At 51.2% G+C, this 17,261-nt stretch overlaps 2 protein-coding genes across 3 annotated transcripts in view; both read left to right on the forward strand.

The window, feature by feature from the left end:
• The window catches only part of Sympk (symplekin), a 30,113-nt gene extending 22,649 nt beyond the window's left edge, over window positions 1-7,464 (forward strand). Inside the window, exons 18-27 of the mRNA XM_031385510.1 lie at window positions 114-274; window positions 1,168-1,276; window positions 1,458-1,558; window positions 1,872-1,962; window positions 2,764-2,865; window positions 5,207-5,394; window positions 6,162-6,338; window positions 6,437-6,532; window positions 6,799-7,146; window positions 7,255-7,464. Coding sequence (XP_031241370.1) covers window positions 114-274; window positions 1,168-1,276; window positions 1,458-1,558; window positions 1,872-1,962; window positions 2,764-2,865; window positions 5,207-5,394; window positions 6,162-6,338; window positions 6,437-6,532; window positions 6,799-7,146; window positions 7,255-7,383 — 1,502 coding nt within the window. The 3' untranslated portion in view covers window positions 7,384-7,464. The remainder of the gene's footprint in view (window positions 1-113; window positions 275-1,167; window positions 1,277-1,457; window positions 1,559-1,871; window positions 1,963-2,763; window positions 2,866-5,206; window positions 5,395-6,161; window positions 6,339-6,436; window positions 6,533-6,798; window positions 7,147-7,254) is intronic.
• Window positions 7,465-7,558: 94 nt separating this feature from the next.
• The window catches only part of Rsph6a (radial spoke head 6 homolog A), a 22,582-nt gene continuing 12,879 nt past the window's right edge, over window positions 7,559-17,261 (forward strand). For both annotated transcript variants that reach the window (XM_031385511.1, XM_031385512.1), the window contains exons 1-2: window positions 7,559-8,286; window positions 9,372-9,603. In XM_031385511.1, the coding sequence (XP_031241371.1) occupies window positions 7,652-8,286; window positions 9,372-9,603 (867 nt within the window). In that variant the 5' untranslated portion in view covers window positions 7,559-7,651. The remainder of the gene's footprint in view (window positions 8,287-9,371; window positions 9,604-17,261) is intronic.

The raw sequence follows: 17,261 nt of genomic DNA on the forward strand, positions 1-17,261 counted from the left end.
TTCCACTCACTTCACTGAGAAGCACAGACACTGGGGACAGGGCTTTGGGAAGGGAATAGAGGCTTCTGTTGATACATGGCTCCATCTTGTCCTGTCCTGTTCTGTCCTGTCAGAGGTGGCCGCGCCCTGGACAGAGGAAACAGTGAAGCAGTGTTTGTATCTGTATCTGGCTCTCCTGCCTCAGAACCACAAACTGATCCATGAGCTTGCAGCCGTGTACACTGAGGCCATCGCTGACATCAAGCGGACAGTGCTGAGGGTCATTGAGCAGCCGGTGAGGCTCCTGGCCCACTTGGGCAAAAATGAGTCCCTAATTTCAGCTGTTCTCTGGATTCATGGCTTTAGCTAGCCATGGGTGCTCCTCGCATCATTCTTCAACGTGTAAGAAGGCACAGGGTTGCTTAGGTACAGAGCATGGAGTAGGCACAGCTAGCTTCATGTTCTACTGTTGATCTTCTCACTGCCCTAACATAAGGGGGTGCAGCCCAGTCCCCCAGACAGTGGCCACATTAGCATCTGAGCTCTTGTTTTAATTTCTACTGGTCTTTCCTTATGGTGTTACCAAAGGTCCTGAGCCATGAGGTACCCCATGAGAATGCAGTTCAGATGGGTGCCCTGTTTGCTGCTGGGTTCAGAACTCATTTTACATGTCAGTTCTGCCCTCGAACTTTGTTTTGTTACTTGAGCAGATCTCATTATTTAGAGATCCTCCTGCCCTTGTGGCATCTTTATTATGGAAATTTTTCAGTAGACTTGGAAAAGGGCAGTGTAAGGTTCTTCCCTGAGATGCCTTAGGCCAACACTGAGAAAGAGGTAAGTGCTAGGCAGGCTCAGTCGGGCGGAGTGCTTCAGATGGAGATGCCAAGGGCAGCAGCCAGCATGCTCCCTGTCCACAGAAGCAGGTGCCTGTGCCCTCAGCCAGAATGGAGTGACAGTGGTTGCAGGAGGGTGGGTAAGGACCAGAAAAACCTCCCTAGGTGTTGGAACACATGGGCATGGAAGGTGTGAGACCACAGGGCACTGACCTGCCAGGGAAGAGGACATGACATATCAAGGCTCCAAGCTGACAGTAGGAGAGACCAGGAGCCCAGTGACCTTAACCACCCCAGCTTCTGCAGCCTCTTCAAATGTTCTTCATAACCTGGTCTTGCTCACCTCTGCATCTAGATCCGAGGGATGGGTATGAACTCACCAGAGCTGCTACTGCTGGTAGAAAACTGTCCCAAGGGGGCAGAGACGCTGGTTACCCGCTGCCTGCACAGCCTCACTGACAAAGGTGCCTGGGGCCCCTGCCTTCTACGTTGTGTCCCACCTGCTCTTCCCCTGCAGGGGCTAGAGCTGCTGTGTCTCTAGAGGCTGTGCCCCTCCCATAAACTTACCTCTGTCCCTAATCCGTGCTCATCTCCCCTGGCCCCTCCCTGTCACTTCAACTCAACTTTTCTCTGTCTTCCCCAAAGTGCCACCATCCCCAGAACTGGTGAAGCGGGTCCGAGACCTGTACCACAAGCGGCTGCCTGACGTGCGCTTCCTCATCCCTGTGCTCAACGGGCTGGAGAAGGTAGGGGAGGGAGAACAGGTGGTCAGCCCACTTCACAGTAAACGGGCTGGAATTGCACACCTTGCTTTGGAGCAGGTCCCTAAACCTATCTCAGCCTCCTCAGTCACTGTTCAAGTGTGTACTATAGTCCCTGGCCTATGGGTAACCCCAGATGCTATTATCACCATGTGAATGGGGATGACACTGTCCACCAGGGGTAGCCAGCAGCTTTGGGGAGAGGGGGAACGTGTGTCATGACACTTAGAGTCCTCTGTGGAGTGGGTGGATATGGGGCCACCCAGCCCATCATCACTCTCCTCCCCCACCCCCTTAGAAAGAGGTGATCCAGGCCCTGCCCAAGCTCATCAAACTCAACCCCATCGTGGTGAAGGAAGTCTTCAACCGCCTGCTAGGTACCCAGCACGGTAGGTGCCTTCCCTCCTAGCCAGCCTTCACCTTACCTCCTAGCTACAAAGGAGCTCACATGGGAAGGGCCCAGGAAGGCTACAGTGTTCTTAGAGCCCAGAGTCTCTGTTGTCCACCACCGTGAGAAACAAAAATGTTTGAAGTGGAAAAATAGTCAGATGGCTGGGCAGTGGTGGTGCATGCCTTTAATCCCAGCACTTGTGAGGCAGAGGCAGGTGGATTTCTAAGTTCGAGGACAGCCAGGGCTACACAGAGAAACCCTGTCTCGAAAAACCAAAAAAAGAAAAAAAGAAATAGTATATGAGTTCCCTCATTTCTGGTCCCTGTGGCCACATAGGGACATAGTAGCAGGGGATGTGGCTTCATGGCACATCCGGTCTCCCCTCCTACAGCAGGATGCTACCTCTGCTAAATGCCTTTTTTTCTACTCTGTCCTAACATAACACAAAGTTCAAGCCACTTTATTGTTCAGTGAGACCTTGGCCCGGCCCTGCCCTACCTTGCCTTAACCCAACCTGTAGCTACAATGATCATGTGCAATGTAGAGTTAGTCCTAGGCTGGCTGGGCCTTCCCTGCCTTCTGGGTGCACAGCCCAGTACACAGAGGGGACAGAGGGGCCACAGCAAAGAAGCTCTAAAATGGTGGTAAAGACTTGAGGCCACTTCATCCAGTCTCCTGTTCCCCAGTCCAAGAAGCAAGAGAGTGCCTCATTTGTATTTACTCAAAGCTGGCCTGAGACCTAGCTTCTTTGCTGAGGCCCCTGTCCTGTCTCCCTTCTCCCTATTGCCACCCATTGCAGGTGAGGGGAACTCAGCCCTGTCCCCCCTGAATCCGGGAGAGCTGCTGATCGCATTGCACAACATTGACTCTGTGAAGTGTGACATGAAGTCCATCATCAAAGGTGAGGCACCCCTATTCCCACAGGACCCAGCTCCCACAGACAGACAGGGCCTCAGTCACCCACATGGCTCTACTGCATCAAAGACTATGGCCTGATGCCTGACCTGTCCCATCCTGGTCGCCACGCCAAGCACATACACATGTGCATCAGGTAGTCCTCGGGAGTGCAGGCCATCCCTCTTCCTACCTACCCTGAGGAAGTCAAGGAAGCAGAGCCCACAGAGGCTCAGGCAGGTGCCAAGCCTGAGCTGAGCTATCAAGACTTCCATAGTGTGGGCTTGGTGATGCTCTGGCAGGCTTCCTCTGTCTGTCCAGGCATTCCCTCTGAGCCAGGCTCTCCCTTCATGCCACAAACCACATCTGGTAAGTATGCTCTAGATAGGGCACTGAGTTCACAGAATTTAAATAAGCTGCCAGGGTCACACAGATCTGAGCCAGACTTGAGCAAAACCAAGAAGGGTTCTGCTCAAGAGCCTCCCCTGGAAAGAAACTACCATTTTCCCTCCTTTCTTCCTCCCCTAGAGACTTTAGGCCAGAATCAGCTCTGTCCCAGGAGGGGGCCCTGCCTGTCATCCTGTCATTTAGCCTTTCTGCTGACTAGGGTAGCTGTTTCTCTGTCCCTGCCTTTCCTGTTCTACCTGAAGTGGCTTCTTCAGGCACCGCTTCCCTAGCCTTCCTCAGCAGCCCTGACAAGAATGGGGTTGTGAAGATGGAGCAGAGGAGGCTGCAGGGAAAGGAGAGGGTGTAGGCTGGGAGTGTGGGCTGCAGACACACACATGTCCACGCGTGCACACACACAGTTTTTACCATGCTGGGAGTGAACCTAGAGCAGCCTCCTGTGTGCTGGGTAAGTGCTCTATCTCTATCCACACATCCTGATTGTTAAATGCAATGAAAATGACTTTGACTCTACAGCAGCCCATTCCCAAGGGCAGTTTGTACATAATTTGAAGAGATTTGGAAACACATCCGTCTTGGATCCAAAATAGAAATCTAGTCACAGAGAAGAAAGGGCCCTGCCAAAAGCCATACAGGTGGCTAAAGACAGGCTCCTACCTTGTACAGTCTGACAGCTTCTTTGGGAATTCTTGTCAGTTCACAATGACAATCTCCAGGCTTCTTAGGCCCCAGCACCCCACAACTCTCACCACATCTCCGCCTGTCCCATTAGGTGAGAAACCCTGGCCTCCCTGGGCCCCAGCATAGTGCTGGGGGCACACTGGGACACTGACAGCTGATCCAGCCTGGCTAACACTCAGGAAGGGCTTTTTCAAGTGGGGTTACCTTCAGCGAGCAGACCCAATAGACATGAGGTGATAGCTGAGCCTGTCAGATCTAGGGCTGAGCAGAGGTTTTCAAGTGAAGGAGGAAACTGGCCTTGGCCTCATGCAGCCTCTGGGATGAAGGACAGGCTGGCTTTTTGGAAGACCACTTAAGCTGCTGAATGGGAAAGGCTAGAGTCTGAGTGGGAGACACAAGAGGCTGGGTAGACAGACACTGGTGTCAGGCCCATTTGGGCAGCAGTGGAACACACCCTCACAGCCACAGACACCTCCTCAAGTTCTGGCAGTCCTCTCTCTGCCCTTCAGCCTATGTGTCTGCTGCAAGGTCCTTCCTCTCTCTTTGGGCCTCCTCTTTACAGGATCATCCTTCCCTCCATTGGCCTCCGGAGATTGGGAGGGGAGGCGGGCTTTCTTCTTGCTCAATAAAGACTTCCTGATTGACACACTCACATGGCCATTGGTATTTGGGGAAAGATTTCAGAGGCAGCTCCTGGGATCGCTCCTCAGCCCAGTTCACCCTGACACTGCCATCCACTCTCAGGAGCTAGACCCCAAGCAAGGCCTGCTCTGTGTTTTCTTCCGTGTGACATCTTTCCACAACCTGTGGGCACCTGGCTTGGGTTGGATTCTCACCCTACCTCTTACCCCTCCCTTCCCTGTTACTCTCATGAGCGTCCCTCATCGCATCTGCTCTGCACCATCAGACCCTAATAACTGGTCAGCCTTCTGGCAGAGACCCACCCCTTTCTTCTGGGGACTCTAGGGGTATTGGCAGCACTTCCTCCCTCACCTTAGTAGGTTACAGCCATTATTAGGCTAGGGCAGGTCCCAGGGTGTGGCAGAATGCTCTCTGCCAGAAGAGGCTGTGTCCTCCAGATTGGTCCACTGTGGGTTATCCAGGGGTTGGATACACCTATCTCAGTCTTCTAGGGGCACAGTCATTGAGCATCCTCATAAAGGGCCTTTTGTGGTAGAAGTAGAGAAGCTTGGGGAGTGGAGTTCACTTAGTGGGGGACATCCAGGCAGAGAGAGGACAGGCCACTCTCCGCCTCCTCACAGCCACCAACCTGTGTTTTGCGGAGCGGAATGTGTACACGTCGGAAGTGCTAGCTGTGGTGATGCAGCAGCTGATGGAGCAAAGTCCTCTGCCCATGCTGCTCATGCGGACCGTCATCCAGTCCCTCACCATGTACCCCCGCCTAGGGGGCTTCGTCATGAACATCCTGGCCCGACTCATCATGAAGCAGGTAACCTGCCCTGGCCCCAGGCAGTCAGCCATAGTAGGACAAATCTCAGGTGCCTGGAAGACAGGATCCATCTCTGGAGCACTTGTCCTGCTTGAGTGTTCCCTCACCATTCCCTCCATCTGGCTGCAGGGTGACATTGAGAACAGTTGAGAATATGAGAGGTGTGCGTGCCTCTCTTTACTCCACTCCAGGGCACTGCAGTGCACACAGCTCAGCTGAAAGCGTCCTGTCTTTGAAGAGACTAGAATTAGGATGAATTGTTTTGGTGAGAGTCTTGCTATGTAGCCCAGAATAACCATGACTCATATTTGTAATGATCCTCTTGCTGCAATCTCCAAGTGCTGAGATTACAAGCATACTGCACCAAGTCTTAGAAATACTGTGGAAATAGTCGTTGAATCCACCTTCCATGCCAAAGCTGGAGTCAGAGCACAGGCTGTCCCTATGCAGCATCTGGCTAAGGTCCCATCCATCTTCCAGCCTATTGAGTGTGGCTGATGGCGCCTGCCAAAGGCGTCTGAGAAAACACGAAGTGGTGCTGTCCTAGCACGTTGATGCTGTGCTAACCTTGGGGTTGAAGGCAGGGGCCCTTTCCCTGTTTCTTGTCCCGGTAGCTTCCTGTGAGAAACAAATTCCTGGGTAGGCGGGTGTGTGAAGCCTGGAGTAAGCTGTCAAGTGACAGCATATGGGTCCTGGGTCATGGCAGTGTCTTCAGGAAGGAGGTGACTGGTTGGGCCTATGCCTAACGGCCCCCTCCTGCCCCACAGGTGTGGAAGTACCCCAAGGTATGGGAGGGCTTCATCAAGTGCTGCCAGCGCACCAAGCCCCAGAGTTTCCAGGTCATCCTGCAGCTACCTCCACAGCAGCTTGGCGCAGTCTTTGACAAGTGCCCTGAGCTCCGGGAGCCACTGTTGGCCCATGTGCGCTCCTTCACCCCCCACCAGGTACCTGGGTGGTAGAGTGGAGCCGAGTGAGCTGGAAGGATCTGGAAGGTTTGGTTCTAGGTTATGGTATGCTGAGAGCTGCCTTTCCCTTCACCCAGCAAGCACACATCCCCAACTCCATTATGACCATCCTGGAGGCCAGTGGCAAGCAGGAGCCTGATGTCAAGGAAGCATCTTCAGGGCCCCTGGAAGAGGTGAGGGCAATGTGGCCCACCTGCCTGTGTTTCTCGCCCTAAGAGGCCCGGTGATTAAACCCACAGTCTCCCAAGATTTTGTCCGTGGTAAAGGGGAATGGCCATCCACCCCACACTCCTTTGTACCCGGATGGGAAGTCTATGCAGTGTGCTCTCTGCTTTTAGCAGCGCCCAGTGCTGTTTTCTCCACCCTGATGCGGGGCGTGAGGGTGGGGTGGGGGTTGTTAGATGTAACCTTCCTGAGCCAAGTGCCTCTCCCACCCCAGGATGACCTGGAGCCCTTGCCTCTGGCTTTGGTCCCGGCCCCTGCCCCACGGCCCCCTCAGGACCTCATTGGTCTGCGATTGGCTCAGGAGAAGGCCCTGAAGCGGCAGCTGGAGGAGGAACAGAAACAGAAGCCCACAGGCGTCGGAACGCCCGCTGCCTCTGTGTCCTCGACGCCCTCGGTTGCTCCAGCAGCCCGAGCTGGTCCCACCCCAGCTGAGGAGGTCATGGAATACCGGGAGGAAGGTCCTGAATGCGAGACCCCAGCCATCTTCATCAGCATGGACGACGACTCGGGGCTGGCTGAAACCACACTCCTGGACTCTAGTCTCGAGGGGCCCCTACCTAAGGTAAGGAAAAATTTGCTGCAGAGGGAAGCAGGAGCAGAGCCCCGGGAACGGGGCTGAGTGGGTAACTAAGCTCTTGACACACTGGTTCTTGCCTTCTCCCGCCACCAGGAGGCAGCAGCAGTCGGGCCGAGCTCCAAGGATGAGCGGAGCCCTCAGAACCTCAGCCATGCTGTGGAAGAAGCCTTGAAGACCTCCAGCCCAGAGTCCAGGGAACCCGAGAGCAAGGGGAACAGCTGACAGCTGCGGGAGTTTGGGGGGAGGGGCGGGACCGGGCCTCCTGGAGCTTTGCCTTAACATAAATAAAGAGGTGGCACTGAGGGCGTAGCTGCTGTGTCTGCTCAGGTTAGAAACCCTGAGGTCGAGCCTGTGCTAGACAGCGCCTGCGCACAGAGTTTCTCACCCTGCGGGCGCCCCGCGCTAATAACGTAACGGCAGGCAGGCAGGGTCCTGACTAGGGCAGCACTGGCTAGCCTTCCTCCAACAGGTCCACACACTTTTTTGAGGCATGGGGGAACCACCGCCCAATCCTGACCCTTCCCAAACCCGGAGGTCTTCCCAAGGCTCAGAAAGGGCACGGAGTCGAGAGTACTCGCAGCCTATGTTACCTATCCCGGAAGATGGGTTGCAGCGACCACCTCCGCAGCGGGGCAGTCGGAGCAGTCAGGGCAGTCGGGGCAGTCAGGACCTTCAGGGAACTGGCCTACCCAACTGGCCACAGAGGTCCAGCCTGGTCCAGGATGCTCAGGGTGAAGAAGGCACTGAGTACCACCCGTCCATGACCTTAGGCTACCCGCGAGGCTTTCCCATGGAGTTCCCACAAGAGGGTTACCTGGATGATAGGATGATGCAGCAGTTCCCGCAGGGCCAGGGCCTCTTAGAACAACTGGAGTCTACCTACCAAGACTCAGCCTCCGGAATCCTGGGCCAGTTGAACTTGTACCCGAGAGAGGAAGAGGCATTCAGCCAGCCCACGCAGCACGGACCCTACCTGAGGGACGACCCCACCCTCCACTTAGAGCCCTCTGACCTAGGCTTCATGCCCTTTGTTGGAGAGGTGCCTGACCCCGAGCCTCGTGAGCTGGCAATACAGAATGCCAAGGCCTACCTGCTGCAGACCAGCGTGAGCTGCAACCTCAGCCTGTGAGAGGAGGGGAAGGGTGGAAAAGGCGGGCAGCTGACTGGGAAGGGCTCTAGCCAAGGCTGCCTCAGATGTGGGGTCTCTGGATGTCTAACCTAGCAGAATGTTGGGGAAGAAATAGCAACAGGAGCAGATGCAGCCCCAACACACCCACCCTAACATCTAGTCCTAGCCACTAAGCCTGTTTCTGCGGAAGAGGACTGAACCAGACAGGCTGGGTTATTTAAAATCACACAGCTAAGAAGGGGTAGACCCAGTATTCTGGAACAATGCCTCTGGTTCCCAGGACCCTCTACTTGTCAGAGTCAGTGAGCTGTAGCCACTGTCTCCTTCCTTCCATTCTGTGTTATAGAGAATGAAATATGGATGTCAGATGTGGCGTGGTCAGTGAGAAGGACTTAGGTGGCCAGGCAGGGGGAGGGGCCTGGGATAGCAGCTTGCACAAAACAAGAGGGGCAGTGGCTCAGACATAGGGCCCAGCAAGGCCTTGGAAGGGTGCTGCTGTCTGGGACCACAGTGGGAAGAGTAAAGGGAAAATGACATGGGCTGGCTAGAGCACATAGCCAATTCCATTCCTCCATGATAAGGACCTGCTGTGGCTCTCTAGTGCCTGGAAGAGAACGTTCCCTTTCTCCACTCCAGCTACACTAAACCTCCATCTTTCCCAGCATGCCAGGCACACCCCCATCCTAGAACTTTCTTGCAACCCCATGTATTATCTGTGATCCTCAACAATGTGGCTTCTTCTATTCTAATACATTTTCCCACTTTCATGCCTTATTGCAATGGCTGTGGCCACTTAAACAATATTAAATAGAAGTTATAAAGTCAGAGTTCTTGTTGAAGACCGACCTGGGCCGTATAGTGAGACTGTCACAGGGAAGGAAGGGAGTGAGGGCTTAGTTCCCCATCCTGGCTATAGGCAGCCATTTGTGTCTTTCATCAGAATGCCACTTGTACCAGAGCAGGGACATTTTCTGTTCCCACCTGTGTGTCCCTAGCATTAGAAAAAAGGATAGGCACAAAACAGCAGGAGGCTCAGTGCACTGAGCTGGTGTCCCCCACCTCCCCCTCCTTTGGGAGGCAGGTATGAGCACCTGGTGAACCTGCTGACCAAGATCCTGAACCAGCGCCCTGAAGACCCCTTGTCCATCCTGGAGTCTCTGAACCGCACCACGCAGTGGGAATGGTTTCACCCCAAGCTGGACACGCTGCGGGATGACCCTGAGATGCAGCCTACCTATGAGATGGCCGAAAAGCAAAAGGCTCTTTTCATCAGGGGTGGAGGAGAAGGTGAACAGGAGATGGAAGAGGAGGTGGTGAGTGAGCTGGTGTGGAGGGAGGCAAGGTTGGGGGTGCGGGTGGGGGACCAGCCTATGCCAAAGCCAGGGCTAAGGTGTGAACAGAAGTGTGAACAGCAGTTCCTGGGGCATCTCACAAGGTCTAGAAGCAAAGGACAAGCTCTTGTGCCCTAGAGAAGCTGCCCCTGGCTGTCATGTAAGGAAGCATGGTCTCTCATTTCACAAGAAATAATGATTCATCATCCCTCCCTTCCACAAACATTTCCTACTGCCTCCCAAAGTCTCTCAACTCAGGATCTAGTCCTTCCTATCCTGCCTCAGTTTCCCCATAACTTAAAGCCTGCTAAGAACTCTTCCACACACCATCCAAGAACATTCTACCATCCTCAGAACAGTTTAAGTCCACAGTCCTTTGTTCATGAATTGACTGATCCATACAATTTAGGGGAGGGACTGGGAAAATGGCTCAGTTGGTAGAACGCTTGCCCAGCATGCACAGGCCCTGGGTTCTATCCCCAGCACTGCATACACTGGGTTTGGTGGTGTACACCTGTGATGCCAGCTCCCTAGAAGGAGCAGAAGTGTAACTACATGGTGAGCTCCAGGTCAACCAGCCTGGGATCTTTGAGGCCCTGTTTTGAATTTTGGGGTTTGGAGGATTTTGGCTTTTTTTTAGGGGAGGTGTTTTAAGATGGAAAAGCCCAGGAGAGCTGAGGGAAGAGGGTTGTGAGTTGAGGCTAATGTGGGCTACACAGACAGGTTTTAGACCTTCCAGGGCTCACAGTGAAGTATTATCTCAATAATAATAATAATGTTTTTAAAAAATTAGGGGAGGGCTGGAGAGATGGCTCAGTGATTAGAAACACTGGCTACTCTTCCTGAGGATCTGGGTTCAATTTCCAGCATCCACATGCCACAGTTCACAACTGTCTGTAAATCCAAGATCCAACACCCTCTCACAGACATACCTGCAGGACAAACACCAATGCACATAAAATAAAAATAAATTACTTTTTTTTGTTTTGTTTTGCTTTTTTGTTTTTTGTTTTTTTTTTTTTTTGGAGACAGGGTTTCTCAGTGTAGCCCTGGCTGTCCTGGAACTCACTCTGTAGACCAGGCTGGCCTCGATCTCAGAAATCCGCCTGCCTCTGCCTCCCAAGTGCTGGGATTAAAGGTGTGTGCCACCACTGCCCGGCATAAATTACCTTTAAAAAAAAAAAAATTGGGTGAAGTAGATTAGTGAGATGATTCAGTGGGTGAAGGTTTTTGCCACCAAATGTGACAACCTAAGTCTCCAGGACCCATCCCCATGGTGGAAGGAGAGAGCAAGCTTCCATAAGGTGTCCTCCAATCTCCACACAAACGAGTAACTGTAGTATTTTTAAAGGTCTAACCTGGTGCTGGAGTTATGGCACCTCACAGCCATCTATCTGGTCAAAGAGCTTGGGATCCATAAGACCCCCCTTTTTTTCCATTTTATTTATTTTATGTGTATGAGTACACTGTAGCTGTACAGATGGCTGTAAGCCATCATGTGTGTAGCTGCTGGGAATTGAACTCTGGACCTCTGTCAGCCCCGCTTACTCCTGCCCCGTTCGCTCCAGCCCCGCAATTCACTGTAGCTGTCTTCAGACGCACCAGAAGAGGGCTGTCAGATCTCATTACGGGTGGTTGTGAGCCACCGTATGGTTGCTGGGATCTGAACTTAGGACCTTCGGAAGAACAGTCAGTACTCTTACCTGCTGAGCCATCTCGCCAGTCCCATAAGACCCCATTTTAAAGAAAAAAAAAAAAAGGATAGAAAGATTCCAGGAGATCTCTGAGCTCTGAAAGAATCAGACACACACATGGTACATGGACATAGATGTAGACAAAACACTCATACCCAAAACAAAACCAAAAAAAATGTTTTTGTTTTGTTTTTCTAGACAGGGTTTCTCTGTGCAGCTCTGGCTCTCCTGGAATTTACTCTGTAGACCAGGCTGGCCTCGAGCCACCACCACCCAGCTAGAAAACTCTCATTCTAACAGCCCTGTATCCCTCAAAATCCAATGTGAGAGTACAGCTGGGTGGAAAAGCAGTTGCCTAGAGTCCCTTGTGAAGGCTGGAGGCGTAGCTAAGTGATAGAAAGACTGCCCAATGTACGAAGGACCGTGAGTCTGATTCCCAGCACTGGGGACCCAGCTCAGTGGTGGAGTGCTCAGCTAGGATGTATTAAGGGCTAACATCAGCTACCAGCACCATGCTGACTGGCTGTGATAGCACACATCTGCAAGCCAAGCACTTAGGACACAGAGCAGGAGGGTCGAAGTTCAAGTCCACCCTTGGGCTGTGTACCCAAGTTTAAGGGTGATGTAAGTACAAGATGCCTTGTACTCACAAGAAACAGTGTGGTCACAAACGGTAAATAGGATGTTCCCTAACAGCAGAAATGAAAGAAGAAGCGAGATTTTTTTTTTTAACCCCAGCAAGTCAATGCTCATCATAGAATGAAACATGTTCATGCAGCCTCTAAGTGTCAGACCAGCCTGTGCTGAACTACAGTCAGACCAGGAAATGACCTCTGGGGACCAGGTAGCTGGCTCTTTCTTCTTTCCATCCAACCACACCAAGCAGATTTAGGGCCAATCATGGTGGCACACATCTTCAGTCTCAGCACTCGGGAAGCAGAGGCAGGTGGATCTCTGAGTTCAAGGCTAGCCTGGTCTACATGGGGAATTCCAGTCCAGCCAGACACATATATCCTCTTCCCTTTCTCAAAAAAAAAAGAGGGGGGGTTAACTCTGTCATTCTGTCACTGGGGGGTGTTCACACTTGTCGTGGACCTGTTCAGCAGTTCAGTACCACACAAAACATGACTCCGCACCCGCAGGCCAGTCCTCTCAACAGGCAGACACCACATAGGAACCAGCAGTCCTGAAGAAACCACAAGACTCACCACCCAGTCCTAGGTGGGGCCGTGTACACAGCAAGCTGCTACAGGAACCTCACAAGCGGTTCTTCTCAATGACAGAGTTACCACTCTGTTGAGTTCAACGACGCTATGTAAGGCAAGCCAATACATGTGTGTGGTTAGTGAAGAATGGGGATGTAGAACAAACCAAACCGATGCTCAGTGCTTGTCCCCTTCTGTCTGTGGGGTCTTGTTTAGATTCATTCATCATGGGCCCTTTTCACGTGCTTGCTATATCAAAACGTCCTTTTACCTGTGTCTGCTTTAGGAAAACATTCTTTCATGTGTCTGCTTTAGCACGACACCCTTTCACCTGTGTGTCCCAACAAAACCCCCGTGGACATAACTTTCCAAAGAAACTAGAAGTTTCCACTTCATGGGGGTTTGAACTTTTTCAAAAATGTATTTTATTTTTATTTATGTCTATGTGCCTGTGTGGAGTATGCCCCTCTGTGTGCAAGGGACCTTGAAGGCCAGATGTGGGTGTCTGATGCCATGGACACAGGGTTACATAACTGCTCAACATGGCTGCCGGGAGTCAAGCTCCAGTGTCTGGCAAGGGCTCTTAACCATGTGCCATCCTCTAGCCCCACCAACAAACGCCCCACTCTCAAACCAAAAAGGTCTTCCAAACCATAAAGCAAAGAAATTTGAGAGCTCAAGTATACTGTGGAAGAGCTGGACTTTAACAGATATGTACAGAATGTTCCACCCAACAGATTTTTTTGGTTTTGGCAGTACATGGAACCTTCTCCAAAATCACTCACACCAGAGGGGACACAAGTCAAGCCTCAAATGACAGAGAAGTCTTTGAAGATTATAGTAAATAAAAGTGGAAGTCAACAATAGAAACTACAAAAACATTTGCAATCTAAACACGTTTGGATGAACAGTGTGTCATCCAGAAAATCAGAGAGCAAATGAAATTCCTAGAGGCAAATGTAAAGGAATCACATCCTATCAGAAGCCAAGGCACTCTCCCCAGGAAAGCTAACAACTGTAAATGTTAAAGAAGCCTAGAGTTGGGCTGGAGGGATGGATGGCTCAATGGTTAAAAGCACTGATTGCTCCTACAAAGGTCCTGAGTTCAATTCCCAGCACCCACAGGGTAGCTCACAACCATTCATGATGAGATCTGATGCCCTCTTCTGGCGTGTCTGAAGACAGCTACAGTGTACTCATATAAATAAAGAAAGAGAAAGAAAGAAAGAAATAAGCGAGCAAGCCAAGAGACATCACACAAGCAATGGAACTCAAAAAATGAAAGCAGCAGCATGAAATAAGGGAAGAGGTAAATGACATTGAGAACAAAAGAACAAAAGAGGAGCCCTTAGCTCCTCTGACAAGAGAAAGGTGAGGCTGCAAGTCCGTAACGTTAGAGACCAGCTGTAGTTACGGCTAACTCCACTGAGACACAGAGCATTGCCAGAGATTACCGAGAATGCTCACACTCTGAAAAGCTTTCTCTGTCTCTATTTCAGTTAGTTGTTTGGGTTTGTTTTTGTTTTTGTTTTGCTTTGTTTGGAGATAGGTTCCTTTGTGTAGCCTTGGCTGTCCCAGAACTCACTCTATAGAGCAGGCTAGCCTCCAACTCAAGAGAGACCCACCTGCTTCGGCCTCCCGATTGCTGAATGCTGGGGTTAAACGCATGCACTACCACCACCCCAGCATTATATCAAATCTTTTTCCAATACTAAATTTTTTTAAAAATGATGTATTCTTATTTTTACATCTGTTGGTGTTTTGGCTGCATTTATATCTGTGAGGGTGTCAGATCCCCTAGAACTGGAGTTATAGACAGTTTTTAACGGTCATGTGGTTGCTGGGAATTGAACTCAGGTCCTCTGGAAGAGCAGGTAGTGCTCTTAACTACTGTGCCATCTCTCCAGCTATGCAAGACTTTCTAAAAGCATACCACGTACCAAAATGAAGCCCTGACGGGATACATGTGCATGCACACTCTCACACTGGCACAATTGCACACTTGCACACACAGTCCACATCAGACCTATAACAAGCACTGAGATAGAAGTTGTCAGTAAAAAGCACCTCAAGGGAAAACGCAGGACTCAGCAAGTTCAATGTGAGTTCTGTCAAACCTCCAAAGAAGGCCGCACCACAGTCCTCCTTAACCTGTTCCTCACCACAGTCCTCCTTAACCTGTTCCTCACCACAGTCCTCCTTAACCTGTTCCTCACCACAGTCCTCCTTAACCTGTTCCTCACCACAGACAGTCCTCCTTAACCTGTTCCTCACCACAGACAGTCCTCCTTAACCTGTTCCTCACCACAGTCCTCCTTAACCTGTTCCTCACCACAGACAGCCCTTCTTAACCTGTTCCACACCACAGTCCTCCTTAACCTGTTCCTCACCACAGACAGTCCTCCTTAACCTGTTCCTCACCACAGACAGTCCTCCTTAACCTGTTCCTCACCACAGTCCTCCTTAACCTGTTCCTCACCACAGACAGTCCTCCTTAACCTGTTCCTCACCACAGTCCTCCTTAACCTGTTCCTCACCACAGACAGTCCTCCTTAACCTGTTCCTCACCACAGACAGTCCTCCTTAACCTGTTCCTCACCACAGTCCTCCTTAACCTGTTCCTCACCACAGACAGTCCTTCTTAACCTGTTCCTCACCACAGACAGTCCTCCTTAACCTGTTCCTCACCACGGTCCTTCTTAACCCATTCCTCACCACAGCCCTTCTTAACCTGTTCCTCACCACAGACAGTCCTCCTTAACCTGTTCCTCACCACAGTCCTCCTTAACCCGTTCCTCACCACAGACAGTCCTCCTTAACCTGTTCCTCACCACAGACAGTCCTTCTTAACCTGTTCCTCACCACGGACAGTCCTCCTTAACCCGTTCCTCACCACAGACAGTCCTCCTTAACCTGTTCCTCACCACAGACAGTCCTTCTTAACCTGTTCCTCACCACGGACAGTCCTCCTTAACCCGTTCCTCACCACAGACAGTCCTTCTTAACCTGTTCCTCACCACAGACAGTCCTCCTTAACCTGTTCCTCACCACAGACAGTCCTTCTTAACCTGTTCCTCACCACAGACAGTCCTTCTTAACCCGTTCCTCACCACAGCCCTTCTTAACCTGTTCCTCACCACAGCCCTTCTTAACCTGTTCCTCACCACGGCCCTTCTTAACCCGTTCCTCACCACAGACAGTCCTCCTTAACCTGTTCCTCACCACAGTCCTCCTTAACCTGTTCCTCACCACGGCCCTTCTTAACCCGTTCCTCACCACAGCCCTTCTTAACCCGTTCCTCACCACAGCCCTTCTTAACCTGTTCCTCACCACTGTCCTTCTTAACCTGTTCCTCACCACAGACAGTCCTCCTTAACCTGTTCCTCACCACGGCCCTTCTTAACCCGTTCCTCACCACAGCCCTTCTTAACCTGTTCCTCACCACTGTCCTCCTTAACCTGTTCCTCACCACAGACAGTCCTCCTTAACCTGTTCCTCACCACGGCCCTTCTTAACCCGTTCCTCACCACAGCCCTTCTTAACCCGTTCCTCACCACGGTCCTTCTTAACCTGTTCCTCACCACAGTCCTTCTTAACCTGTTCCTCACCACGGTCCTTCTTAACCTGTTCCATAAAGTAGAAACAGAAAGAACACTCCCAAACTCATTGTAGAAAGCCAGTATTATCCTGATACCCGAAAAGCAGATAAACACCCTACAAAAAGATGAAAACTACAGATCCGTTTCTTTGATGAACATAGATGCCAACATTCTTCACAAAAATGTTTGCAAACTGAATTCATGAACACATGAAGAAGGCCATACGTTATGACCAAGTGGGCTTCATCCCAGAGTGGCAAGATCTGATACTTGCAGATCAATAGATGTGATCCACTATCAACACTCTAGGACAGAAACCACACATAGTTATTTTGGTTGACTCTGACAAGGCATTTGCTAAAGTTCAACATGCCTTCATGATAAAAAGTTCTGGAGACCTTACGACTAGAGGAACAGGCCTCAAAATAATAAAGGGTTTCACTGAGCAACTCACTGACAGCATTGTAGTAAATGGAGGTAAACTGAGAGCATGTCTCTAAGCCCAGGACTGACACAGAATCCTCTCTCCTATGCAGTAGACTGCTCTAGTCACAGCTGTGGGCCTTGGACAAGAGAAAACATAGGGTGTTGCAGGATATTCGATCACATTGTGTACCCTGAGACTGTGAACTGGCAAAAATCTGTTCCTTGGGGTGGGGTGCCGCACCCTAAAACACGCCTGTAACACAAGAGCTTTCTGTTTGCTGGAAACGAATTCTTGTGTGGCTCAGCTCTAGTATGCATCTTTGATGAACACAGACACAAATGTTCTTAACAAAATGTTTGCAAACCGAATTCATGAACTCATGCAGAGCCGAAGTGGGCTCCATCCCACAGTGGCAAAAGCTTAAAAAAGTCAACTCTAGCCAGGCGGTGGTGGCGCACGCCCTTAATCCCAGCACTTGGGAGGCAGAGGCAGGCGGATTTCTGAGTTCGAGGCCAGCCTGGTCTACAGAGTGAGTTTCAGGACAGCCAGGGCCACACAGAGAAAAACCAAGCAAACAAAGCAAAAGAATTCCATGTGGAAGCACAGAACACCAGCGACAGCCAACACAGTCTCAAGGAGTAAAGTAAGTGCTCACGGCAGAGAGTGTGCCGTGCCTGTGCTCACGGCAGAGAGTGTGCCGTGCCTGTGCTCACGG

This window comes from Mastomys coucha, unplaced genomic scaffold (genome assembly GCF_008632895.1).
Source record: "Mastomys coucha isolate ucsf_1 unplaced genomic scaffold, UCSF_Mcou_1 pScaffold21, whole genome shotgun sequence".
NCBI lineage: Eukaryota > Metazoa > Chordata > Mammalia > Rodentia > Muridae > Mastomys > Mastomys coucha.